This window comes from Leptonychotes weddellii, chromosome X (genome assembly GCF_054177405.1).
Source record: "Leptonychotes weddellii isolate Sample4059 chromosome X, ASM5417740v2, whole genome shotgun sequence".
Classification (NCBI taxonomy): Eukaryota; Metazoa; Chordata; class Mammalia; order Carnivora; family Phocidae; genus Leptonychotes; species Leptonychotes weddellii.
The window spans coordinates 3,423,316-3,450,517 of record NC_138385.1 but is presented as its reverse complement, the minus strand read 5'-3'; the positions used below and the strand labels follow the sequence as shown (position 1 = coordinate 3,450,517).

Here is a 27,202-nt window from a genome sequence, read left to right as displayed (position 1 = left end):
CCGCCTCAAAAAAAAATAAATCTTGAAAAAAAGAAATGTGACAATGCTTCTGACATAATTATTTAAAGGCAAGAATAAAAATTGTGTAAATCTGAATAGAGCCTGATAGTGCTATTGAAGAGAGTAATTAATTGTTGGGGTGGTTCGTTCAATGCCAGAGTTCTTCTTTCATTGATTTCCTTTATTGTTTGCTCATTTTTCACCCAAGTGGGATAACCAGAGAGAATATAAATTTTAGATGAGTGTTTAACTGTTAATCCCAATGTATTATTGAGTCATGAAATCCATTTACTAGGTTGCAGCCAGCATTTTTAAATGGACTAGAAGAGAAAATAGCAAGAGCATAATACGTAATACGTACCATGGGTACATATGGTTTTGTTAAACATTTGCTTCAGGGGTGGGTGTATGTGTGTGTGTGTGTTTGTGTGTACAGGGAGGTGGTCATGGTGCAAAGTGTATGGTTTTCTGTTAATCATGATCTAGAAAGCTTGAAAAACAATCTTTTATTTTTTTTATTTATTTATTTTTTTTAAGATTTTATTTATTTATTTATTTGAGAGAGAGAGAGAGAGAGAAACAGCATGAGAGGGAAGAGGGTCAGAGGGAGAAGCAGGCTCCCCACTGAGCCGGGAGCCCGATGCGGGACTCGATCCCAGGACTCCGGGACCATGACCTGAGCCGAAGGCAGTCACTTAACCAACTGAGCCACCCAGGCACCCGAAAAACAATCTTTTAGATAAAGGTAGAATATATAGAATAAAATGGGTTTCGAGTTAATTTAGGCATAAGTAAAGTCACTTACATCTGTCTTTACAGCTATAGGCATGCATGGACTTTCCTGAATTTTGTTTAAGAGAAGGGCTTGAGTTTTGACAAAAGTCATGGAGTGGAGCCTCACATAGGGAGGTGGAGAGCTGGAAGGAGTGGAGCCCGGGACGCGGTTGCCAGGCTCGTGGCAGCCACGGGTGAGGGAGAGTCAGAGAGAGGACTTGTTTACGCAGCCTTGCTGGTGTGTGCTCAGTCGCTTACCTGCTTGGCAGCTTTGGAAGCCACATAATATTTACGTGCTCCAGCGTTCTCATCTGTAATGGGGATAATAACCCTCTCTGCCCCAGAGAGTTTTTGTGAGGATTAAACGTAAACTGTTTACAAGTGCCTGGCACGCAGTAAGTGCCCTTTGAATGTCAGCTGTGCAGTCGCGCGCCATTTTCCCAGCAGGTGCAAAGAAGCAGGTTTCCCAGGATGATTGCCCTAACACACTTTTTCCCCCCAGAATATTAATAAAGTGGTTGTGATAATATGTGAGACACTTTAAGTCCCTTAAAAGAAAGGTGTTATGTGGATAAGGTTACTATCCTTATTAACAAACCATTGGTTGTACTTGGATAAAGGATTAGTTGAAAGTCTTAAATTTCAGTGTGTTAAATCCAGAAAGCATCTTAACTAGAAATGTGAAACAGGGGCAGCAGTGATCGTCTTCGGAAAAGGTTTCCCACTGTTTTTTCTGTCCATCTTTTGACCCTATGCAGGCCTCCCGCTTCCAATGTAGCGCGGCTCATTCAGGCGTGTGTACCTCTGTGCTCTGTGCTTTCCTACGCCGTTCTGGATTAAGCTCTTGGGCATCACAGTGTTTTCTGCCTCTTGGTACTCTGAACTCATTAACACTCGTGTAGTTGCAAAGGTTTTTGGTGTTTTGTTTGCTTTGGTAAACTTGACCTTCATGTGGGTGGTAGGACTAGGCACAGGAGAGAAGACTCTGCCTATGCTTTTGAGAGAGAGAAACAGCTGGGTTTCAGGGCCTTTTCTGGGGAGGCCAGCAGCCTTCCACAGACTGATGGCATGGTACTTCCTACCATGGGCAGCACGGGGGGAGCAAGGTGTTAGAAATGGCCACACCTTTCAGGAGAGGGTCCGGCTGCATTTGTAGGTGTTTGTGACTTCTGCCTTTGCTTCTCAGAGTCTTTGCCACTTGTCCATACGGCTTGAACACTGTGTCATTTCTACCTTGTGTCCACTCTGGCTCAAGTCCAGTTGTACTTGCTTGTAAAAATGATTGCACAAAAATTACCAAAGCGGGTGATGGGGGTGCCCATCTTTTTCAGTCGCTCAAATGAGAGTTGTAAATGATCCTGTGAATAGGCAATTAACAACAAGGGCACTTTCCCTGGGCCTTCATTTTTCAGTCCAGAATTGGGGACATTTTTATAAATTGCTTTGAGATTTTAAAAATCTCAGACTAAAATTTAGTGGACTCCTACTTCCTAGGCTGACCACAGGATAGATAAAAGCAAACAGCTCATTTTCAGAAGGCAGTTGAAATGAGAAGCAGTATTGTGTGTACACACACACACACACACACACACACACACACGTCTGCTTTTCAGCCTAGATGTGGCTTTGGGACTGAAGCAGGTCTCAGTTCTCCATTTTCTCCTTGGCTAGGACTCTTTTTTTCTTGGACAAGCAGTAAATGTGGCCAACTGAGGGTCTCATCACACTTCCTGCCACCTCCAGGACTTGGCCCTTGGTCTCTTTCAGTCTCTCTCTTCTCCCTGCTCCCCATCTCCTGGAACCGTGCTCCCAGCAGGACTGGCCCCGCATGGCCATCCGTGTTCAGAAGCCCAGTGTTCACTGCCTGCCTGCACGTGCTTGGCGGCCGCTCCCTTCAGAGCTCATCCCATTTATCGCCCTCCCACACCAGGGGAGCTATGCTTTTGAATGTGACTCAAGACCCTGCAAGTGCTCAAGCCACCTCTCCTTTCACAGGTTTTTTAAACTACTAAGTAGCCACGAGAGGATGTTTGTAAAACACATGTGAAGTATGAGGAAGTCTGATACCTGCAGCGTCCCTCTGGCTCCCAGGACGTCGTGTCTTTGACTTCATCCACCACGGCGCTCTTCAGCCGGGCCTGCTCTGCTGAGTTCTTACTTGCTGGCTCAAGGTGCCTGGTTTCCCAGGATGTTTTGTGATTCTTGCTTCTGAACTCCTCTTCCTCGGACCTTTACGGGAATACTCAGAGGCCAGGATCGAAGGCAGTTTGACGTTTCCTTCTGCCAGGCATCTTAGGGCACTCCTGGTGTGGGTCAATTACAAATTAGATTCCCTGCTTGATGTTTTCCGGACCATCCAAGTTTTATGAGCTTGGGCTACACATTGCTTCAGAGCTGCCTTGTGGCTACGAATTCCTGGTGGGGGACAGCAGTGGAGACTTTTTTCTCCCTCGATCAACACCAATAACCTGGACAGGTAACTTCCTTCGAGTCTCAGGGGGTTACTTCCTGTTTGTCCTTACCCTGAGGTTGTAGCACTTGGGAGGCCAACCTCTATTGAAGGCGGTTTCCAGTCTGATGCCCGTCTTGGCATCTTGGGTGAGCCTGGGCCTTTATGTCCTCTATCTCCTAAACTCCCAATAGGCCATGAGAATCCATTCTGTGAGTGCCCGGAGGTAAAAGCAGCACTTTCCGCTTGCTCTCTACATTCCTGTTTGTGGTTAGTGTTTAGCTTCTGAGTATTTGTTCCTCCCTAGCTAGCTCAGTAGAGCATTTTAAAAAAGGTTTCTGTTTTATCCAGCATTTCTAGATGTTTTCCGCAGAAGGCTCAGTTAGAGCATCTATATACCAGATGCCTCTCCCTGTAGAAAAGTCCACTCTTCCCCCCTCCTTTTTGCTCTGTACCATCCCCTCAACAGTATCTCTCCCTCTCCTGTCTTCTGGCATTGCCCATCTGACCTGACCTCCAGATTCAACACTTCATGTTTCCCTTTAGCTGCTCCATAACTTCAACTGACCCCTGAACGTTCCTTTAAAATAATCTCTCCTCTTTCCCTTGAACCTGCTCTGTGTTCCCAGTTTCTCGTGGTATCTTCTCTTCCTCCAAAATCAAGGCCACCATTGGAAGATTTCCCTTTTCCTGAATGTTTACTGAATCCAGGGTTTTCTTCTCTTCTTTTCTCAAGTGGTGGAATCGTACTTGGACTGGTTTTCCTGCTTCCTTTCTGTCTCCTACCCAGTCTACCCCTGCACATCCTCTCCCTGGGACTCGGCTCTCATTCCCCCCGCCCTCCAAACGTCAGCAGTTCCTCCCTCTCTGTCAGCGCAGATACAGACTTCAGTCTCCCCCACTGTGTGGCCTCACCTCTCAACTGTCCCCACTTTTTTCGACCCCCTCCTGCACTTTGGCCATGTTTGCAGATGGCCTCGTATTCGCTGAGTTTGGCTACCAATTGTGCCTTTTTGTCATCATTGTTATTATCATGTCCAAGGTCATCTTATCCTTCCAGGCTCATCTCTCTAGAAATAACCTAGGCATTCTCTGGAGTCCCAGGTGCTCTGTGCTCTCCTCTTTACATAATTGGTAGTTGTGCCCTCCTTGTCACCGTCCTTTGGAGAATTTCTGACCCCTTAAAAACAGTGCCTGTGTCTTACTCATCTTTTTCTCTACTTAATACCTTGTTCATGGTAGGCCCTCGGTAAATGTTTGTTGAATTAATATACTAAGGTCAGTAGAGTGAATGAATTAAGAACCGGCAGCAACCAAGTCATCAGTAAGAATATTCTGCTTAGAAAGGGCATTTATTCAACAAGCACTACTTTAAAAGTTTGACAATAGCTAATATATGTCCATAATTGAAAATTTGGGAAGTATAGAAGGTACTGTTAAGGACTCAATGTTTGTGTCCTCCCAGTGTGATGGTATTTGGAGGTGGGGCTTTTCAGAGGTGATTAGGTTTAGATGAGGTTATGAGGGTGGAGCGCCAGGATGGGATTACTGACCTTATAGGTAAAGGAAGGGACCAGAGCTTGTGCTTTCCACCACGTGAAGTACAGCAAGAAGGCTGCCCTCTGTAAACCAGGAAGTGGGTCTCACCAGAACCCGGCCATGCTGGCTTCTTGACCTTAGACTTTGCAGCCTCCAGAACTGTGAGAAGTAAATGTTCATTGTTTTAAGCCACCCAGTCTATGGTAACTTGTTATACCGGCTGGAACTAAGACAGGTATGTCGTAAAAATACCCTGCTCCAAGCATCCTTCACCCATCCTATTCCCCTCCTCACAGACAACCAGTGTTTTCAGTCTGTTACTGTCCACCCAGTGATAGTTTAAGCCTATTCATGCAACTTGTTAGGCATCTTTTCCCCCTTTGACCCTAGCGGGAGTAAGCTGTATGTGCTCTTCCATACCTTGCTTTTACATTTACCAAAGATACCGCCAGATGAGTGGGCTTCTTTACCCTATTTATGACCATACAGTACTCTGTTGACCGTACCATACTTTCTTCAGTCCTCTCTTGATGGATACTGAGATCATTTTCTATCGTTTGCTGTTACATAAACTGCAGTGGGTAACCTTGCACATACATCATTTTGTAGGTGCTTGTGTATGTTGTAGGATAAGTTCTTAGAAGTAGAATAACTGCTATTACCAAATATCCCTAAAATAAGATGTACTGGCTTTCACTCCCACATGCAGTGGGTCAGAGTGCTTGTCTCCAGCTCTATTCATTTCCTATAGCTGCTCTAACACATGACCACAAACTTGGCGGCTTATAAAAACACGAGTCTGTCATCTTACAGTTCTGGAGGTCAGAAGTCCAAAATGGGTCTTGCTGGACTAAAGTCAGGGGGTGTGTGGTGCTGTGTGTCTTCTGGGGAATCTAGGGGAGAGTCCATTCCTTGCATTTTCCAGCTTCTAGAGGCACCCACGTTCCTTGGCTCACAGCCTCTTCCTCCATCTGCAGAGCCAAAGCAGTGGTCGAGTCCTTCGAATTACTCTGACTTTATTCCGTCGTCACTCTCTTTTTCTGATTCCGACTATTCGGCCTCCTTCCACATCTCAGGACCCTTACGATGACATTGGCACTCCTGGGAAGTCCAGGGTACTCTTCCTGTCTTAAAGTCAGGTGATTAGAAATCTTAATTCCAGGGCGCCTGGGTGGCTCAGTCGGTTAAGCGACTGCCTTCGGCTCAGGTCATGATCCTGGAGTCTCAGGATCAAGTCCCGCATCAGGCTCCCTGCTCAGCGGCGAGTCTGCTTCTTCCTCTGACACTCCCCCCCTCATGTTCTCTGTCTCATTCTTTCTCTCTCAAATAAATAAAATCTTTAACAAAAAAAAATCTTAATTCCATTGGCAACCTAATTCCTCTTTGCCACATATAGTAATGACACGGGTCACAGGGAGTAGGACATGGACATCTTTGGGGGACCGTTTTGCCAACTGCACCAATCCAGGATGCTTTCTGATTTTTTGATCTTCACTAATCTAATAGGTGAAAATGTGGATTCATAGTTTTATTTTGTATTTATCCTATTTGACTGAAATTAAATATCTTTTGGTTTGAGCTATTTGTATTTCTATTGATTCTCTGTGGCTTCTGCCTATATTTCCTTTGGGATTTTGGTCTTTTTTTTTTGGTCAATTGTAGGAGTTCTTTATGTAATAGTTACACTCATAATATGAGTTGCAAATATTTTCCCCATATGTCTTTTGACTATGGTGGCTTTTGCTATGGGAATTTTTTTTAAATCTTTGTATTTATCAATTTTTTGTGATGGGGGTCCCTAAGACCACCCCGACGTCAATGATTCATTAGGAGAATTCAAAAGGTGTAACATATAGTCGTCCTCACAAGTGTGATTTATTATAGCAAAAAGGTATGGAGGAAGAGCTGCAAAAGGAAAAGGTACATGGGGTAAAGTCTGGGTGGGGGGAACCAGGCACAAATTTCCAGAGTTTTCTCCCAGTGGAGTCACACGGGAGACACTTAATTCCTACAGCAACAAGTTGAGACAACACATGGGAAATGTCACCAACCAGGGAAGCTCAGGACCCAGAGTTTTTATTGGAGGCTGGTCATGAGGCACCCTCTGCCTAGCATGTACCCAAATCACTGCCTCTCAGAAGGAAAGCAGGGATTAGGGTTAAACATAAACCACGTTTATACGGTTGAGGCACCATAAACCCCTCTTATCAGTTAGGGAGCAATGGGAACTTTCCCGAGAACCCAGGTTCTCAGAGTCCAGCTGAGGGCCAACCTCACAAGCAGACCTGTCTCGGGAGAGCAGCCAGGCCTGCTAGGTTAAACTCTTGTCTGCAGTTTTCTTTTATAGCTTTTGGGTTTTGCATTCCCTGTTAAGGATGTCTTCCCTACTCAGAGTTATAGAAGAATTATCCCTAGAATATTCCTTTAAAACTTCAGTTTCTTTTTTAAAATGTAAATATTTCATCAATTTGGAGTTTATTCGGGGTTACTGTGTAAGATATGGATCCAAATCTTTCTTCCACTGTTGTTGCAATACCATTTGTTGACTATTCCATTCGTTTGAAATACCACCTTTATCACACACTTATTTCTTCTTTGTGTTTTGATTTCTGAATATTTCTTTTCTTGCATCAATCACCCTTCAAATACTGGCGACATTCTTTTAACCACTGAGGCTTTATAAAATGGAAGGCCTCCTAGGGCAGGCCTGTCCTCATTCCTCCTCTTTTTCATCCCTTTCCTCCCTGTTTCTGCTCTCCAGGCATTTACACAATGCCTGCCTGCCTATGGCTAGGTGTGGGCAGCTGGGGCTCATGCCCACTTGTCCAGGAGGACAGACAAATGCATACAATACAGATGCATGTGCACAGGCTATCAGGGGAGCGGGAAGTAAGGGGCTTGGTGTCGAGGACAGCTTCCTAGAGGAGGTGAATCCTGGAAGATGAGTAGGAGCATTAGCCAGGCAGAAATGGCCCTGGCCAAGTGCAAGAACAGTATGTGCAAATGTGAAGAGGCTGGACACAGACTGGACCCACATGTGAGTTGGTGTACATGTGGGGGTAGTGGTGAGAGATGGTGCTGGAGGGGGAGGCTGGGCCCCAAAGCTTGTGGAGCCTACCATGCCCCACCAGGAAATTCCACTTTGTATCTAAACAGGAGGGGAGCCATTCAAGGGGTTGAAGCAGGAAAGTGACATTAGATTTTGATTTCAAAAAGATTGCTTGGGCTGCAGCATGCGGACTGGATGGAGCAGGGCAGGAGTTTATTTCTGGGGATGTTTGTTATTCACCCAGGTGCATGATAATGAGTCCTTGAAATGGGACAATGGAGAGGACAGGAGAGAATGGATTTGAGGAAGATCTAGAAGATCAATAGAATCCGTTGATCGTGTGAATGTAGTTATGATGGGGGATGGCATGATAGGGAAGAACCCAGCCTGGGTAAGCGGGTGGACAGTGGGACCAGCGGTCGAGATGGGGAATATAGGAGGGGAGTGAAGAAGAGGCAATGACTTCCAGTTCAGATATGCAGAGTTGCAGGTGTCTGTAGGACAACCAGACATAGACATCTACGAGGCAGGTTGCTGCGTAGACCTGGAGCTCTCGCCCGGGGAAAGGTTTCTTTGGTGGGCCCAGATGTGATCAATGGCATTTTCATCAATGTGGCCAAAATTGCCAGGAGAGACAGTTACAGTGAGAGGAGGTGTGGCACATGAACCCTGAGAATTGTCACCTTAAATGATTATGATTTTGGACAAGTAGGAAAGAAGGTACTCTTTCCACATGGTTTCAGCTGACATTTCAAGTGTACTTTTGGGGTCTTCTCCTGAATAAGTGAATGTGTACATTTATATATGAAGGTGATGGCAACCCAAAAATATGAAGCCACTTTCCCCAGGAAAGGTGGTGGAAAGAGGACTAGGAGAATTATTTAAGCCAACGGAAGTATAAATGGTAATTTATGTGCTAGCCACTTTTGACCTGTGAGGCTTTTGTCAGACTTTTGGATTAAATTACTTTTGATGCAGTTACATGAAAGATGTTACTTTGAACTATAACCTTTGCCAAGTTTCAGTACCTCCTGTGGTTCTTTCTCAAAATGTTTGGCTTTTTTCCCCCCAACTTTAATGAAAGCATTTTTTTTTTCCTGATATGAAGAGGTCTTGTTTCTTAAGTGTAACCTAAAAGATGAAAATGAGGTGATTTTACATTGCCACACTGTTAAATGGTAGATGGAAGCTTTTAAAAAGGCAGGTGTCTTCAATTTCAGAAATCAAATTAGAAAAAAAAAATGCCCACTTAAACTCCTGTTCAAACACTGCAAAATTCCATCAGGAAAGAAGGAGTGAGTGCACAGTCCCCTAGATTTTTAGTGCTAGGTATTCAGAGTTATAGTTTGTTTACTTCCTAAAAAGGGTCTGCTCTTCCTAAAACTTGTGTCCATGCATGGTGGCAGCATCATTTGAAAGTACCATTAAATCTTCGTAGCTTATCAATTCATTCCCCTGGGTACTATGAAAATAGTTTTTTTCTGTAACTGCCTCCCTTTTGAATGATATTTAATTTTTACAAATATAACTCTCCAACATCCAGTTGTGAGACACAACATGACAAGTCTTTGAGGGAAGAGGCTGTCCGTGAGGGGCTTCATGAGATCTAGAAACTCTAATTCACGGACAGACAACTCTCCCACCTCAAAGAAGGAAACTTAGAGTTGCTCAACATTTATAGAGCCTATTAAATAGCAGTAAACCCCATCTAGGTGTTTTAAGTGAGTTGGTACATCTTCACATAGGTGCCATTTTAAAATATTGGCTAATTAAATGAAATCTAAAACCTGTTGTCCTTTCACATTTTTCCCCCATGAGACACAACAGTGATAAATGTAGGAAAATTTAAATGACAAGTTACATTCTCTTTGTCAGAGCTGTTTTTATCCCTAGTGTGAAATCAGAGATTTTCATCTCAACTTTGTCCTTTAACATTTTTCAAATGTTACATTGTGCTATTTTTAATCCTGGAAAAAATGCACATGATTGCTTTTTTTTTTTTTTTTTTAAGTCTCCATGCATGGTATCTCTTGACTAGTAGGAATCTGAATTGGTGAAATGCCCAAATACTAATATAGAGCCAAATAAAGGAAGAACCTGCTCACTTGAAGCCAGGGTAAGCACGTAAGTGTGTCCTTTCATGGTTTTGATACTGTACTCTAGCTATGCACGGTGCTCACACTGGGGAGGCTGAGTGAAGGGTACATGGGACTTTCCTGTACATTTTTGTAACGTCCTATGAATCTATAAGTATTTCAAAATTATTTTTTTAAAAAAAGTGAAGCAGCCCCCCAGATAGCCCGCACACACAGAAGCGTTGGGCTGTATTCCTGAGTGTGGTCGTGTATGGCACGTGGCCCTTCAGGATCAGGGCGACCACCTCACCCCCCGGAAATTCTGGCTCAGCCGGGGGGCGAGGTGGGGCCCAGGCACCCACAGGCACCTCCGGAGAGCGCCCCTGGCACCCACCCCCACTGCCCTAGCCCGACCCCTGAGGCAGAGCCCGGGCCCAAGGGACCAGGCCCCAGCAGGAAGAAAGGTGTGGAGGGCCTCCCGAAGCCCCCACTGGGCACAACCCTTCTGGGCTCGGAGACTCCGGGGCTCCCGGATGGACGGACGCACTCCTGATGCGCAGTCCCCAGGCTGTGAAGTCAAGTCACTGTGAGGCCGGCATGTGCAGCCAGCTTGATCATTACCCGGCTCACACGCCCGACTCCCCGCTCCATCCTCAGAAAGGAAAGTGCTCTCCCCGTGGTACTTTGGTTTCCCAAAGAGAGGCTCCCAAGCGACCCAAGGATAGAGTTAGGAATCACTGGAAATGGCAACCCGCTGAAAAAGTTCTAAAAGACTCAAAGCCTTAAAAAATGTATTTGTCTGTAAGAGAAAATAAATGACAGCTAAAAATCTCAAGGCATGTAACCTGTTAACTTTAGGTTTTAACAGTTTTCAGACAGGAGCTTAAGACTTGTCACAAGTCACCACTTGTAGGTGAATTTTGTACTTTGTAATAATGAGGTACAGATGAAGGGTTTTGTTGCCTTGCTTTAATGCTTTAAGTTTTTTTGTAATAATCCACCTTCATGTTACCCTGTTGAGAGCTTGTGTTTTAAAACTCTTGCTTCGTTCTCTTACCTGAATCTTTAAGAGGGGAAAAAAAAAAGTAAAAATTAAAATATCTGGGAAATAAGTCCAGGTACATCCAACTTTAGAAAATATCCACCTTGGTTCTTTTGGAATGCTTGCCTCAGTGGAGCCAAGTCTCGACAACTTCATGTTCACATTGTGTTTTTCTTTAAAAACTAACAAGTAATGCTTTTTAAAAATATTTTTTCTTGGGGCGCCTAGGTGGTGCGGTTGGTTAAGCATCCGATTCTTGGTTTTGGCTCAGGTCATGATCTCAGGGTTGTGGGACTGAGCCCCATGTCGGGCTCCATGCTCAGTGCAGAGTCTGCTTAAGACTCTCCCTTCCTCTCCCTCTCCCTGTCTCTCAAGTAAATAAATAAAATATTAAATATATATATATTTTTTCCTTATAATTGTAAGCTAATTTATTTGGATGGTTAAAATATTGGTTTAAACACCTGGTCTTTTTTACCTTAAGCTCCAATTCAGTATTAGATGTGCTCCTGTGTATTTCATGACCAGGACTGTCTGGCTGTTGGGTGATTCATAAACTTTCCTGAAATATCTGAGCTCCAGGTCTGGCTCTTAGCTCTTAACCTGGGAGTTGTTTCCATCATAGAGTTCTCAGAGGCATGTTTCAGAGGTAAAGGATGCCAGTTCATTGACTCATCCTGTTCATCTGGATGTCTTTAGAATGTGAAGTGTTTTTCCAGAATGATTTCGCAAGAAAGGCCACCTGAGATGTTGCTACCATGAGGACGTTGTACCCACTCTCCTATTAATGACAATTTTATATATTACTTGTATTCAGAGTTCCCTTAAAGCAAACATATTAAAGAAATTATGGAGATAATTTTGGTTTGGGCTATATAACTTTCATCTTCTGATAATAATTTTGTAAACTTATCAGTAATTTTAATATAAGATACAAGAGAATATGTGAAGCAAGAGCAGAGTTGCTTTATTATTCATGACTGAGAAATAGTTACATTGAAAATGCTGCTGGCAAGTCAAAGGACACTGATAGCATTAACACACATGACGATTTTTCTGGAGAGAAAGCTTTATCCGGCCTTTGAGTTAGTAATTTTATTCTTTGTTTTTAAAAGGCTGCCATATTCACTTGAGCTCCGTGGGAAAGGTGCAAATAACTAAAAACAAACAAACAAAATGAACAAAAACAAAAACAAATGTGGAGGTCAGGAACTCATTTCCAAGAAAGCAGCTTATAGGTCTTCTTCTAAAGGGAATGACAGCCCTGTGTCTCAAACCACCTGGCATCTACACATATGTCAGCAGCACAGTATTCAGCAGAATTGATCAGTATAATATCCAGTACTCAGATGTCACCAAGACAGTGCTTTGATACGTGCTACGGATTCTGTTTAGGGATAAACAAGTGCACCGTACATTTTAGCGCTATTTCCATCAAAAGTCCCCCTGTCTTTGAGTTAAACTGAAGTTAACAGAAATCACGTGTTTCCCGAGTGGTAGGAATAATTAAGTATTGCTGTGGATTCCATGTCTATCTAAAGCCTCAACGAATTGCTACCCATTGTAGAATACACAGCATTTGGGCCTACCACTGCCTGGATTGAGACCTGCTGAGGGTGCCCTGTGCTTTAAAAAAAAAAAAAAGAAAGAAAGTTTAAGAAGACAGTCCAGAGAGCAATCTCTTAAACCTCTTGCTTTTTGAATACATAAAACTGTTGCTGCCAAGCAAGGCTTTTCCAGAAATGCTCTGTAGTGTGGGGGAGGGGATTCTGGCATGCACAGTTGTAGGACGACAACAGAGGAAAAAGTGCCCAAACCCAGTGCTTCCAGAGAAGGTGGTAGTACAGGGGCTGTATGGACTTGACATTTTCCCTGGGGCAACAAATACGTATTCTGCCTACTATGGACCAGATACTGTTCCAGTTACGGGGGATATAGGATGTGACCAAAGCAGGTGTCTGTCTTATGGAGCCCCTGGTCTAGGGGAGGGGACAGTGGGAGTCCAACAGTAAACAAAGAAGTATACATATAATCTGTCAGATGGTCATAAGTAATAGGGGGAAATAAAATGGGAAGGAGAATAAGGGGTGCTGTTCTGGGGGGGTGGAATAGCATGTAGTTTTTCTATAGGGTGTCAGAATAAGTCTCACTGATTAAGGTTACATTTGGGCAGAGATGCGAAAGAAGTAAAGGGGAAAGCCATGGAGGAAAAGGATTCCAGACAGCTAGATGGCAGGTGGAAAGGCCCTGATGTTGGTCTGTGCTTGATGCTTTGGGGGAATAGCACTGGAGGCCAGTGTGGCTGGAGTGGAGTGAGCAATGGGAGAGCAGAGGCCTGATAGGGGCTGTGGCCAGAGGGCGGACAGCCATATGTAGGCTATTGGACAGACTTCTGCTTTGACTCCAAGTGAGATGGAAAGCCACAGGAGGATTTGGGGCAGGAGAATGACTTGAGCTGACTTAGGTTGTGACACCATTACTCTGACTTTAGAGGTAAAGAGGAGAGTAGGGGACCAGTTAGGAGGTTATTATAATGATGCAAGTGGGAGATGGTTGAGGCTTAGACCAGGGTGGTGGCAGTGAGTTGATGAGGATAACACCAAGGTTTTGGGCTCAACTAGAAGGATGGGGCTGCCATCTACTGAAATGGGGAGGCTGTAGGAGGAGCAGGATGGGAGGCGTTCAAGGGTTTGGCTTTGGATGTGTTAACTTCGGAGTCCTCCTCTGGAGGCAGGCTGGAATTGTGGAGCGGTCCCTTGGACAGCCAAGTGTGCAGATCCAAGTCGGGGCTGGAGAGCCATAGGTACTTAGGAGTCACTAGAGTATAGATGGTATTTGAAGCTGTGAAATTCATCAATATCGCCTCCAGAGTGAGCACAGAGAGAGAAGAGAGGTCTGGGTCCTGTCATTTCACAGAGATCAGGGCATTGATTCAGAATTCACAGAGAACCATTAATTAAGAATTTTCCTAATGTCCTGTCCCTTTTTAAATAAACATGTCATTGTTCCCTTTTGAGACAGTCGTCTGTTTAATAATGATTCCTGAATTTCCTTTTTTTTTTTTTTTTAAGTGACTTTTACCTGATCAATTGCTAATACTGTTCAAAATGGATAGGTGTGTTTTGGTCTAGAAACCTGATTTTTGTGGAACATCATTTTTAAAAGGACAAATTAAAAGAGATGTTTGTAGCCATAGAAAATTGAGGTCTCAGAAGTAATGATAACTCAAGCTAGAAGGTAGCATTAAGTCCCGTCTGTATTTTCCACTCTTACTCCTTTTTGAAAGTCTCGCTTTGGATTGTGATTTCATGGTAGGCAAACCTGGTGGGTGAAAACTCGGAGGATGTAGTATTAGTAGACTGTTAGTTCCGTCACGCGGAACTTTAAATTCTTTTTTTCCTTTTGCCTTTTCTAGCCCATATTTGCGTTTCTAAATGAAGAAAAGTTTAACGTGGATGGGTGGACAGTTTATAATCCAGTCGAAGAATACAGAAGGCAGGTAAGTCATGTGGTGAATCGCAAACATGCCGGGTGACAATATGTTGTTGGTCATGCTCTTTGAGCATCAGTGAAATCCTTGCAAAGTCTAGCTTAAATGGCAGTTATAGCTTATTTTATCGATTACTCTGTAATTTATGAGCTCATTCCATAGCCATATGATATGTTGTTCATGAAATGAATCAAATATTTGGAGTCTAGAAGAGTCAAACTTCTATACCTTACTCTTTAGGAGTTCATGTCACTATATATTTACGTATCCGGGAGCTTAACTATCACTGACAGCTAGATTCAAATTATATTTATTCTGGTTTGCAGATTGAAATGAATTAGAACAGTTTCCCTGTAATGATGACTTTTCCAAGAAAACTTTGATGAATGTATATCAAAATTGCTTTTATTGCTCTCTTCTGTAGACTTCACCCACGTGCATGATTATGTGCTGTAACAAAGGCAAGAGGCTTGATACAGTGTTGCTGTTCAGGGACAAAGGTCTCTTGTGGCATTTCGTGAAGAAGAGCCTGTGCATTTTATGTACAAGAGCCACAATTTGACCTCTGGTTTAACCAAATCTGTAGGCCAGCTAGGAGTTATGTGATGGAGTTTTTCACAGTTCTCATCCTATACAGCTTTTAAAATAATTGGGAACTTTTGTCGAGTGAGCTTTGAGAATCAGATCAAGCCCAATTGCCTTATATGAAAAGGCAGTGAATGTAAAGTAAAATCTTAGAACCCTAGACTTGAGAAGAACCTTCTAGCCACCACCTCCACTACCAAGCACCCACGCTGATTTTTTTTTTTTAGCCTTGACCAGTGGTGTACATATTTGTAAGCAGATTCGATGCTCAGGAATGAGGGTGCAGGAGTTAAAAATCACATGCATGAGGTGGTACATCCTCTGCAGCTTCAGACTGTTAAGTTTTCAAAGGCTATATATACCTCTCATTTTAATGACCTCTGTTCTGGGTCAGTTGTTGAGGCAGAAGAAAGACCATGAAAACATTTTGCATGTTCTGGAGACCTCTGTAGCAGTATGTATTTAAGTATCTGTACCTTAGTTTTGGAGTGTTGCTGACAATATTAAGACTTATTTTTTAGATCAATGTTTCTAGCTTGAAACAAGACAGTTCATGTTTAAGATTGCATGCATATACGAACTATTGAAAGGTATTTTGTTTTAGACTGCCATTATATTTCATCTTTTCTTCTTATAACTTTCTCATGGGACTTAAAACTCTAATTGGACTCAGCATCAGACTCACCTGTTTGGTCCGTGGTCTATAGGACCAGACCTAAGGAAAAGGTACAATGTCTGTCCCCAAAGCAAGCACCCACATAGCTCACTTTTGTGTGTGTATTTGTGTATTTGTGAGTATGGGGAGAGAATATTCCACCACCTCTGGATCTTGTCCATACTAGATACGGTTTTGTGGGTGGATGACAGGATGGGAGGTGTACTCTGTGTCTCCCTGTCACATTAGTAGTGTGCTTAGAATGCAGATGACTGTATTTCTCACACAACCTACAGAGTGATCACCGATCCCAAACCACTTGATTGAAAAAACTTTTAGGAGGTGGCGAAATGAGCCTCCCCAGAGGGGTTTTCCTCTATTTCCCCTCTGTGACTTTCTTCATAAACTTAACCTCTTTCTACTTTGGAGCAGACTGAAGCATTCACTCTGTTTTGCATAGGGATAGGAAGTAGCCCGATCTCTTTCTACCATCAGTTAGACACAGGTTGAAACTACATGATGCACTTTTCTTTGGGGTGGGGGTGGGGTACACAGGTGGGCGATGAACTTGGGTTTATCTTTATTGTACAAGTAGTAAGAAATAGTTTGACATGAAATAAAGGAAGATCTCAAATTCAAGAGAATCTCTATTGACCAATGATATTTCAGAATTATGGGAACCACCAGTGTTTTGTCTTGTGTTCTTCTGTTGTCTGGATTACGGATCTGGCTCCCTTTAGTACAAATGGTAGACTGTCCCTACCCTGTGGTCAAAGAGGCATGTGCAGATTCTGCTAGAAAGAAGGAAGGAGAGCCAAGGCCAAATCCAGAGATGAAGTTGTGCAGTACTGACTTGGACTTCCTTTTTTCCTACAGGGCTTGCCCAATCACCACTGGAGAATAACTTTTATCAATAAGTGCTATGAACTCTGTGACACTTACCCTGCTCTCTTGGTGGTTCCATATCGTGCCTCAGATGACGATCTCAGGAGAGTTGCAACTTTTAGATCCAGAAATCGAATTCCAGTGAGTACTACAGTTAGTTTCCCTCAAAGATTGCCTTTTATCCCATAAGAATAGTAGTTAAGTCAGAGAAACACTCTTGGAATTTCAATCCACCATATAATTTTTAAGTGCCTTCTGAGTGCAAAGTACTATGCCAACTGGGAAAAGAAGTAAGACAGCACCCATCTTCCAGAGCTCACAATCAAGGTCAGAGAATGAGCGTAAACTAATTGTCATATGAGAGAGGGTATAAATAATGCATAGATCAACCAAGTGCTAGCTGGAAAGAAAGAAGGAAGGACAGGGGTTTTATGGTTTTCACCTTTGTAGTACCATACCTGACATGTGACGGGCTCTCCATGAGCGTCGGCTGAATCATACTGGAAATGACACGCTGCCTGTCTTCTGTTATAATAGAGCACATGAGTGCTGGCTCTAGTAGGTCTAGCTCGTCCTCATCACATTTGCAAGCTGCCTGAATGCCATTAGCAAACCTGAGCCAAGTGCAGATTATTCCAGACAGTATACTTAGGGTATCATTGGACCTAGTTCACAAAGTTCTCTTTGGCTCTTAAATATTTATGTATGAGTCATACCGTCTACTTTGTGTGCATAAATTTTATTGACTAAAAATTTAGAGAATTTTTTCCCCTCTTAATTTTCAGGACATGTCATAATAAGTACATTGTTTTGTTTTGGTTTTCTAAATAACAGATTTTGGAAAAATAAGGACTGAAGAAATTAAGATTTAATGTCACCTTGCCTTTAACTCCAAGTCTAGAAATTTTTGTCCTTAAAAGGACATTTGTGTGGAACTTTTGTATAATGTCAACATAATAGGAATCACAACTTTTAAAATTCACTCGCTCCTCTAATTATGAGTAGAAATCTGTTCATATGTTAATGATCTATATCATACTTGAACATATGTTTTTTAGGTCATTTTGCTAGAATGTAGTGGCAATGAGGCTAGAGTTACAAGTTTACTTACTCCTCTTCTGCTCCGTTGTGACATACTTTTCTGTGCCATAGCTATAGACTCCACCCCTGTCTCGCCTACAGGAGAACTAGGCTAGGGTAGTGTGGATCGATTTTGTTCACGCCTTCATTCAGTTGAACATCGACCATGTCATGCGCATGTGTGTGTGTGTGTGTGTGTGTGTGTGTGTGTGTGTGTGTGAATTCATGGGATTTGGGGCAGGAGAGGAGATGAAACAGCTGTGCCCAGTCCACTGTGGACCTACTATTCTCCACTATCCTGAGTGAATGAAAGTCTACCATAGAGCCAATAGAATGCTTAACTTTTTACTTATTTAGCCATTTTATTGATCCTTCTTACTTCATAACGGCCACCAGTCTGCCTTTATTTTTCCTAATAAAGGCTAAGCTCTCCATCATGTCTATATCTTTATAGATTACCAACGCTTAAGAATATTTAAGAGCAGGGTGCCTGGGTGGCTCAGTTGGTTAAGCGACTGCCTTCGGCTCAGGTCACGATCCTGGAGTCCCTGGATCGATTCCTGCATCGGGCTCCCTGCTCGGCGGGGAGTCTGTTTCTCCCTCTGACCCTCCCCCCTCATGTGCTCTCTCTCATTCTCTCTCCCTCAAATAAATAAATAAAATCTTTTAAAAAAAAAATATTTAATAGTAGATAATGTAGTCTTTCTGATACACCTTCTAACCACCTGACTCTTGACTATACCCCAGAAAATGTATTTGATTTTAATGTGAAATCATTAATATTTGCTATTCAGTTCTTTTTTAAAAGCCCATATAAAAATACAAAAGGAATTGATGAGAAAGCACTCTTGTTATTTTGTGCATAAATAGGACATAAACGATTGTAAGATATTGTTGAATAACAAAATGATCCACGTGCATCAGTGTTCCCATTAATGCATACATCTGTTCTTATAGCATCCCTGTGTTCTCAAACAGGTTTGTCTTAAAGTTACAGAAGTCCTTACATACATAGTTATTTTAGATATGTAACAAAATGCCGATAAGCAAAACAGGAGTCTGCCCCCTAGTGAGAACCACAGTTAACATTTTGGTCTACGTTCTTCCAAACTTCCTTCTATGCAGACATATTTTTATTTAAAAAGATGAAATTATTCTGTAATTTGTGCCTCAGTCCGCTTTCTCTGCGTAGCATCGTCTTGGAAAGAGATGAGTGTGTGCAAGGGTTTCGGTGTACCCTGCTGTATTATATCCGTTTTCTGTTGTGAGACATGTGGGTTCCTTTTAATCTTATACTATTATAAACAGTGCTGCGATCAACATCTTTTGGTGGCTAAATATGCGTGTACATCCTTAATTATCTATGGCTTCTAGATACTAACCTTAATCGGAACAACCTTTGAAAGCAGTCATGGTAGTTGGTGTTATGAAGTGATCATTCTTTATACCTGTGAGTCAAACAGCAAGCATCCTTTTTAAGAAGATAGTCGCGATCCCAAAAGAAAAAGAAAGAAAGAAGCAAAACAGCTTACAAGAGTAGCATTTCTTAACGGCATGGTGATTCCAGCCTTAAATCTCCCAGGCAGGGAGAGGAGGGATGGAGGGAGGGAGGGCACTGTGGTGGCACACGGCAGTTTCTTGCCTAGAACCTGATTTAAATTTAACAGTTGGTGCGGGTGTTTATCAAATAACAAGCCTCTTGTATGTGTAGCAGTGTGCTCTTTTAAAGGTGATCTTGTATCAAATCCACATGTTGTGCAGCTTAAACTTACAGTGTTGTAGATCACTTATATCTCAGTAAGCCTGAAAAATGAAAAATACATACATACATGCATAAAAGGAATCTCCTGTCTCTTACCTGTCTCGAAACAAGGGCCACAGGAGGCAGGCTGGGCCAGTGTCACCTCCACGTTGTTGCTTGGAAAATGGAGGTCCAGGAGACCAGTGCTTGTCCCAGGGCTTCCCAGTTCTGAGCCTTTGGATTCTTAGGGGCCACAGTGGTGTTTTTACTGGTCTCTGGCATGGCACAAAGACTCAGTGAATGAGTACTCATTCACGCTACTGTATAATCTTTTCTCACTAACTTATTGTCACTATTATGCACATCAGTTTTTATGAACATCAGTGCTTATCATTTGCCATCATGGAGGGGGTGACTTCAGAGATGACAACGCATTTGGCCTTGTAGTAAGTGAGCTTCTTCAGTTCTTGCGTCTGCTTTTCACAATTTTCCCTATCTGACTTCACAGGCCACCTGGCCTGCCCCTGGAATGTACTTTACATGTGTTCTTCGCTCATCCTCCCAGCAGGGCCATGGAGTCATGTTCCCCCACCCCCATTTGATGGAGGAGAGGGGAGCGACAGAGGCTGTGAGCTCCGTGCCCAGGTTACAGCCACAACAGAGATGTGCCGCCCCCAGAGCCCACACTGTTGCCCACCACAGTCAACTCCTGGCTCCCTTTTTGTTTTGTTTTGTTTTGTTTTAACAGCTTTGAGATCTAATCCACCTACCAAACAACTCACGCACTTAAAGTGGACACTTCCATAGTTTTTATTGTATTATATTGTTAGCTACCTTTTACAGGTGGTGTTTCTCCTGCACTGCGAGCTTAGAAACCGGGTAACCCCCGTGCTAGGCTTGTGTGCACAGCTTCATTGTGGGACCTCTGGCAGCTCTGTGGTCATCCTGAGAGCTTGTTTGTTTGTTTGTTTGTTTTTGGCTTCCCTTGGGTTTTTCTCCCCACTATGTGAGATTCTAGAATTGAGACTGTGGGGGAGATGACCTGTAGAAGTGAGTTTGGTCTTATAGAAACACATTATAGCAGAGATGATTTTCATTAGGTCTCACTTCTTGCTAAAGCTTGTTTCTGTCTGAGAAATCCAGCGCAGGCTACAGAACTGAAGTAGTATCAGAAGCTTTTTATTCCCTTTAAGTGATAGAACTTTTTTTTAGGTAAGCATTTAACCTCTACGAGATGTGGTGCTAATTAAGAAAAGACTAGTAAAGCAATTGGTTATTCTAGTTGTCTCTGAATAGTCCTCATCGTGCACACACTGTGATAGCACACGTAAATAAGTATTCTCTTCTGGCCAAATCAGACTCACTTCATCATGATTGTTTGTGCTTTATTATTTTTTTTTTATATTTCTAACGGTTTTGAGGTTTGTTTTTTTTCTTGATAGCTTAAAATTTCTGAACTCACCATAGGTGCTGTCATGGATTCATCCAGAAAACAACACAGTCATCGTGCGTTGCAGTCAGCCTCTTGTCGGTATGAGTGGTAAACGGAATAAAGATGATGAGAAGTATCTCGATGTTATCAGGGAGACTAACAGACAAATTTCTAAACTCACAATCTATGATGCAAGACCCAATGTAAATGCGGTGGCCAACAAGGTGAGTATATTTAGTGACACGCTAGATGCTTATCTTACGGCTAGCATGCCATGCTTTACGTGAATGTTTTTGCACGGTGTGTCAACATGTGGGCTTACATTAAGAGTTAAACTTAGTTGAAATGGGAAAACTGGTTTGCTGAGGTAGGAAGTAGTTTTAATCACAAAATGTATTTTGAAAGTCGAATCTATTAGGATCAAATGAGAATAACCTTTAGGTAAATTAGGTGGGTATAGAACTGTAATGAACTTCAATTTTGGCAAAAGTTGGAGTCTCTTCGGAGCTCTTTAGGCTGTTCTTGATCCCTCTTGATATATAGACTGCTGAAGCATCTACGAGGAGTTGTGGGAAGCCGAAATTGTTAAAATCCTCAATCTGTAGCTTTATCCAGACGGTCTCTTCACTATCCTTATGAATGGGTCTTCTCATTTATAGAAGATAATTGAAGAAATGAGTAGATCTCTGTACATGGATTTTATAGTCATGTGCACACAGTGTTACTGTTTTCAAAGAAAATCTGTCTCCGTTGTCTTCTTGGCCTTCGTACGCAGAGTATGCTGAGTGCCCCGGAAGTTGATCGGGGTCATCATTGTGAACATCAGTGACTAGGTAGTGTCGCTTTCAGAAGCTTCCACAGAATCTGCCGCAACGTATAAGGCCATTTGTACACTGAGCAGCCCCAGGTTATTATGCTTTTTACATTCAACTTCTCCTCTTTGTTTCGTTTTTCCCTCTCCTATCATTTCCAGCTGTCACTTGCAAGTGCCCACAGTGGGCCTGCCCTGGGCTGTTCACCGCCATTGCGCCTTTCAGAGTTCTTGTTTCTCATCAGCCGTAGGCTTAAATGTCATCATCGTGAATACTTTGCTTATCCGAGGTCACTTTTCTGGCATCTTCAATTAGTCATTGCACAAGACAAGACCCTGAAAGCAAAACAAGTCCTCAAGCAGCTCGGCGAGATGCAGCAGCTTCCTCAATGGAAGGGTGTGTAAAATGGCATGCGTGTGCAGCTCCACTCGCCATTATTTGCACATGGATTGTGTGTCTTACACGTTCACATCTGCGGAGTCCCCTCTGCTCCCTGTGTGCTCTTGGCCCAGCTATCTGTTATTGCAGTTGATTTTTGTTTCAGTAATGGAAATGATTTTGAAATTATAGGTAAAGCAATCAGGGAGTGTTGTTGACGAGTAAATTAGGAAGTAGAAGTAAACATTTAGGAAATTAAGTCTAGAGATGAATATCTTCTTGCATTATTTGTAATGTTAGGTATTTCTGTTCCATCCCTCATATATAATTCAGAGTTGAAAACATGTATAAAATGCAATATTTGCATGTATACATTTAACCTGAAATAGATATGATGTAACATTAAAATGAGGTATTTAGAAAGATGGAACAGAATTCTTGAATGCCTTTTTTTAACACTCAGGAAATATGCCTGTGTTACTAGTGCTCTTAGGAATGAAGGGAAGGAAAAAATTAAGGAAAAAACCTAGGCTTTAAAGATCTCTGCAGCATTCTTTAAAAACCAAGCCCCCGTTCCCTCCTCCCTCAGCTATGTCTCTCCCCTAGTCATCTATATCCATAGCAACAGGCCCTTGAACCTTTATGTCGTCATACTAGATAATCAGGGTTGTTCCTTTTTGTTGAAGAGAAGGAAACTGAAAAGACTTCAAAACTAACCAGAGATGGAGAATTTGAACTTTTGGGAACTCAATCTATGCTTGGCTAATTGATTTTTACCCTTCTGACTTCTGTTCTCTTTGGACCTGATCGTTCCTCCTTTGTGGATATTTAGAAATTTACAGCCCCCACCCCCAACGTAATAATCAACATTACACCATTATAAAGTAAACAAACAAAACCCAGGCAAGGGGCAAAAAGTCTATTTTGCCTTTTATTTTTCTGCATATTATCTTCAGTTATTTATGAAAGAAACTCCAGCATTGAGAATCTCTGAAAAATCACTGTAACTATTTAAAAACCACATGGGTAGAGAAGCAGGTCATCCATGGGAGGGTGACTTGTCATTGCATTAGAGACTCGCAGCTCTGGCAAAACTGAGGCTCGCTGTTTGCTCCCAGGCTATGTGCCTGCAGGTTACGAAAGTGACTGCCAGGTGGATAGGGGCACCTCTGTCAGCCTCTGATCAGAGCCGCAAGGTGTTATGTGCCCTGAGGCGTGGATAACCAAGAAGAGGGAAATAGGGCTCATCTGTCTATTTATTCATTAGCTAATAACTTTTTTAAAAACAACAAGTTTGAATGTGTTTTGTCTACTTATACTGATGCTGTTTGTGACAAGCTTTAAAAATATATTTCTAAATAAAACCTATTTTCTCACCTAGAGTCTGGGAAGACCAAGACCTCTGGCTTGTACATAGGTCTTTAGGTTTGAAATTCAAGTGGTTGCCTTACTTCTATCCCGCAGGAAACCATTGTGACTTAACCCTGGAAAAAAAACATGGGCTGCATTGGCCCTTCTGTTCTGAGTTACAAGTTATATATTCTTTCTATTGTTATAAATAAAAAGAAAAGAGGCAAAATGTAGCAACAGCACATTTGTCCAATGCCTTCCCCTTCCATTTCAGCTTGGAGAACCGTTGCTTTCTTGGCAAGTCTCTGAATTATTTAACTTTTTCTTAAAGGGCCAGAGGCCACATGTTCCATGGCATTTTAAAACATGAGGCAGAATGCAGCCATTCCATTTCTTTTGCTATACATGGAAAATGGGTATCTTCGCCATGCTGGGAAGCGGTCCGGATGCCTGTCCTGGCAAGTCACTCCTGACAGACGCCGTGGCAGATGATGACCAGCTTGTCTCCTCTTGAAACCTTTTGCTCTTTGAGGGCCTACTCGGCGCAGTGCAGCTCTCTGTCCCTGGTGTTTGCATGGCAGACAGGTGGTCATGGTGCACTAGAAAAGGTCTGGGCCTTGAACTCGGACACCTGGAATTCTACTGATTGATTACTGTGTACCTTTGGGGATCATTAAATAGCATCTCTCCTCATTGACAAAATGGGGATAGCAATACCTATCCAGCGGCATTGCTGTAAGAATTAGATAAGAGGATGTAAAGCAAGAATCTTAGTATCTGGGACTTCACTGGGGCTCACTAAATGGTGGCTGGTGTTAACTGTGACAGAGTAGGACTCCTTTTAATCCTGTTTAGCCTACCTAGTGTTCTCACTGAGGCTCAGAGAGGTTGAGTGCTTTGCCTCAAATCACAGAGCAAAGAGAGGCTGAAGCTGAGTGCTGTTCGAGTTAGCGCCGCGCCCCGCCCCTCTCCCGCTGCCGAAGAGTACTGCTACAAAACCCATAGGGGAAAAGGACGCTCGAGAACCGCTCTTGCCTTTCCAGATCCAGAAGAAGAGCTAGTAATTATGGAACATTTTGAAGTGATTTTTTTTTTCTTGCAAATACAGATCCCCAGGAAATTGCCAGCCTCCTGTTTCGTTTGTTTGTTTGTTTTTTCCCCGAGCTCAGAGTGTGACTGATGTTGTTGAGGCTCAGTGTTGGATGGGAAGTCCGGTCACGTCAATCATTGCATCCAAGCTGGAAGGTTTTAGGTTGAGATTTGGAGGACCAGTAACTTGAAATATTTGTGTAAGTTTTCTGATGAAATAGAAAACCCAACTGACTGTTTGTGTGTCTTGCTGTTTCTCAGGCAACAGGAGGAGGATATGAAAGTGATGATGCATATCATAACGCCGAACTTTTCTTCTTAGACATTCATAACATTCATGTCATGCGGGAATCTTTAAAAAAAGTCAAAGACATTGTTTATCCTAATGTGGAAGAATCTCACTGGTTGTCCAGTTTGGAGTCTACTCATTGGTTAGAACATATCAAGGCAAGTATATTTTGAAAAAAGTACATACCTAAACAAGAAAGTCATTGTTTAGTGGGACAGGAATCTTTTTTAATTCCTTCAATTTTATTTTTTTTTAAGATTTTATTTATTTATTTGACAGAGAAAGACACAGTGGGAGAGGGAACACAAGCAGGGGGAGTGGGAGAGGGAGAAACAGGCTTCCCACGGAGCAGGGAGCCCGATGTAGGGCTCGATCCCAGGACCCTGGGATCATGACCTGAGCCAAAGGCAGACGCTTAACGGCTGAGCCACCCAGGCGCCCCTAATTCCTTCAATTTTAAAATTGAGCAGTGACAGATGAAATAATTGTTGTATAGGGTTCTACACTTGACAGTTTTGTACCTCTTCATAAAATGCTTACCTTAAGTTAAAGATTTCACAACATCACTCCAGAACAGTTTGAGAGTTTGTAGAGATGTCACTTTCCATCTTGTCAGTAGTAAGTTAGTTCGGTCTTCCATGCGGGTTTGTTTAGAAACAGCCAGTTTATTATCCAACCATTACTGGGTATGACCCTCAAGGACCTAAAGAGAGATTTTTTTTTTATTGAAACTTATCTCAAATTGACTTACTTTAAAGAATGAACTTTGTGCTTAGATTATACTCAAGCCTTCATCTTGATAAAAGCATCAAAAACTTACAGTCTTTTAAAGTACTTGAAGCTATCTGAGGGAACTAATACCTTTAGAAGGTACCTTTTCATTGTGTAAACAAACAAAGAGCCTATGTTAAATAGGTGCATTATTAATATAAATTGTTTTCTAGTCAAATTTTACTTTCAAACTTGATAGGAATCATATTTTTATTTGGCCTGTCTGACTTTCATTTTTTCTTAATTTGTCATTCTCAAAAATGAATTGCAAAACCAATTAATTGTAACAGCTAAGGTAATGTGGGGTCCTAGATGGGATCCTGGATTAGAAAAAGGACACTGGGTGAAAACTAAGGAGACCTGAATAAAGTATGGACTCTATTAACAATAAATTAAGTTTATTAATAATTGAATAACATGTCAATATTGGTTCACAGGTTGTGGCAAATGTCAGTGATAGGGGAAACTGGGTCGAGTATATGCAAACTTTCTGTAGTACCTTTATAACTTTTCTATAAACCTAAAACTACTCTAAAATAAAACATTTATTTTTAGAAAGTATTACACTCTTTATAGGCAAAGCATCACGCTAGATCCTATGAATGGAAAAAGGTATGAGACGTACTTCCTGCCTTTAAAGAGGTTTGTACGGTTGAAGAGGTGACATGCACATGTGGAAGGAACAGGGCCTTTGGGATTTGGTGGGGCTTGAAAGCAGAAGGGACGAGGGGACCCATTCTAGAGAAAGAGGCAGTCTGGACAAAAACCCAGGAACAGGCCTGGGTGAGGCCTAGTTGGGAAGAGTAGACTCCTACTCTGAGCTAGACAGGAGAGAGACTGGTCAGAAGTAGGTCTTCTTCAATGGCTCAGGTATCTGAGGAAATTAGGAGTCAAGGCCATCTGCATAAGATGCAGTATGGAAGTTAGGACCTATGGAATATGGAAAATGCTGTAAAAGGCCCCTGTAAGTTTTTATAGGCTTGTCCAAAGAAAGGGAGATACGAAAGAAATGAAAGAAACTGTCGGTGTTCTCTGGCGAGGCCAGCTATAACTGGGGAGCCCAGATAGACACCTTAGTGACCTCTGACTCAGGGTTTCTCAAGCATAAGTCACATTGTGCTAGAAGATGGGGGAGCACACGGCATCAGGGAAATCCAAATCAAAACCTCAATAAGATACCACCTCACACCAGCCAGAATGGCTAAAATTAACAAGTCGGGAAACGACAGATGTTGGTGGGGATGCAGAGAAAGGGGAACCCTCCTACACTGTTGGTGGGAATGCAAGCCGGTGCAGCCACTCTGGAAAACAGGATGGAGGTTCTTCAGAAAGTTGAAAATAGAGCTGCCGTACGACCCAGCAATTGTACTACCAGGTATTTACCCCAAAGATACAAAAGTAGGGATCCGAAGGGGTATGTGCACCCCAATGTTTATAGCAGCAATGTCCACAATAGCCAAACTGTGGAAAGAGCCAAGATGTCCATCAACAGATGAATGGATAAAGAAGAAGTGGTATATATATACAATGGAATATTATGCAGCCATCAAAAGGAATGAAATCTTGCCATTTGCAACGACGTGGATAGAACTGGAGGGTATTATGCTGAGCGAAATAAGTCAATCAGAGAAAGACATGCATCATATGACCTCACTGATATGAGGAATTCTTAATCTCAGGAAACAAACTGAGGGTTGCTGGAGTGGGGGGGTTGGGA

At 42.5% G+C, this 27,202-nt stretch overlaps 1 protein-coding gene across 3 annotated transcripts in view; it reads left to right on the top strand.

Moving 5' to 3' along the window:
- MTM1 (myotubularin 1) overlaps positions 1–27,202 on the top strand; it is a 96,488-nt gene that overhangs the window by 50,320 nt on the left and 18,966 nt on the right. For all 3 annotated transcript variants that reach the window (XM_081808121.1, XM_081808123.1, XM_081808122.1), the window contains exons 7-10: positions 14,344–14,427; positions 16,535–16,684; positions 20,832–21,020; positions 24,687–24,872. In XM_081808121.1, the coding sequence (XP_081664247.1) occupies positions 14,344–14,427; positions 16,535–16,684; positions 20,832–21,020; positions 24,687–24,872 (609 nt within the window). The remainder of the gene's footprint in view (positions 1–14,343; positions 14,428–16,534; positions 16,685–20,831; positions 21,021–24,686; positions 24,873–27,202) is intronic.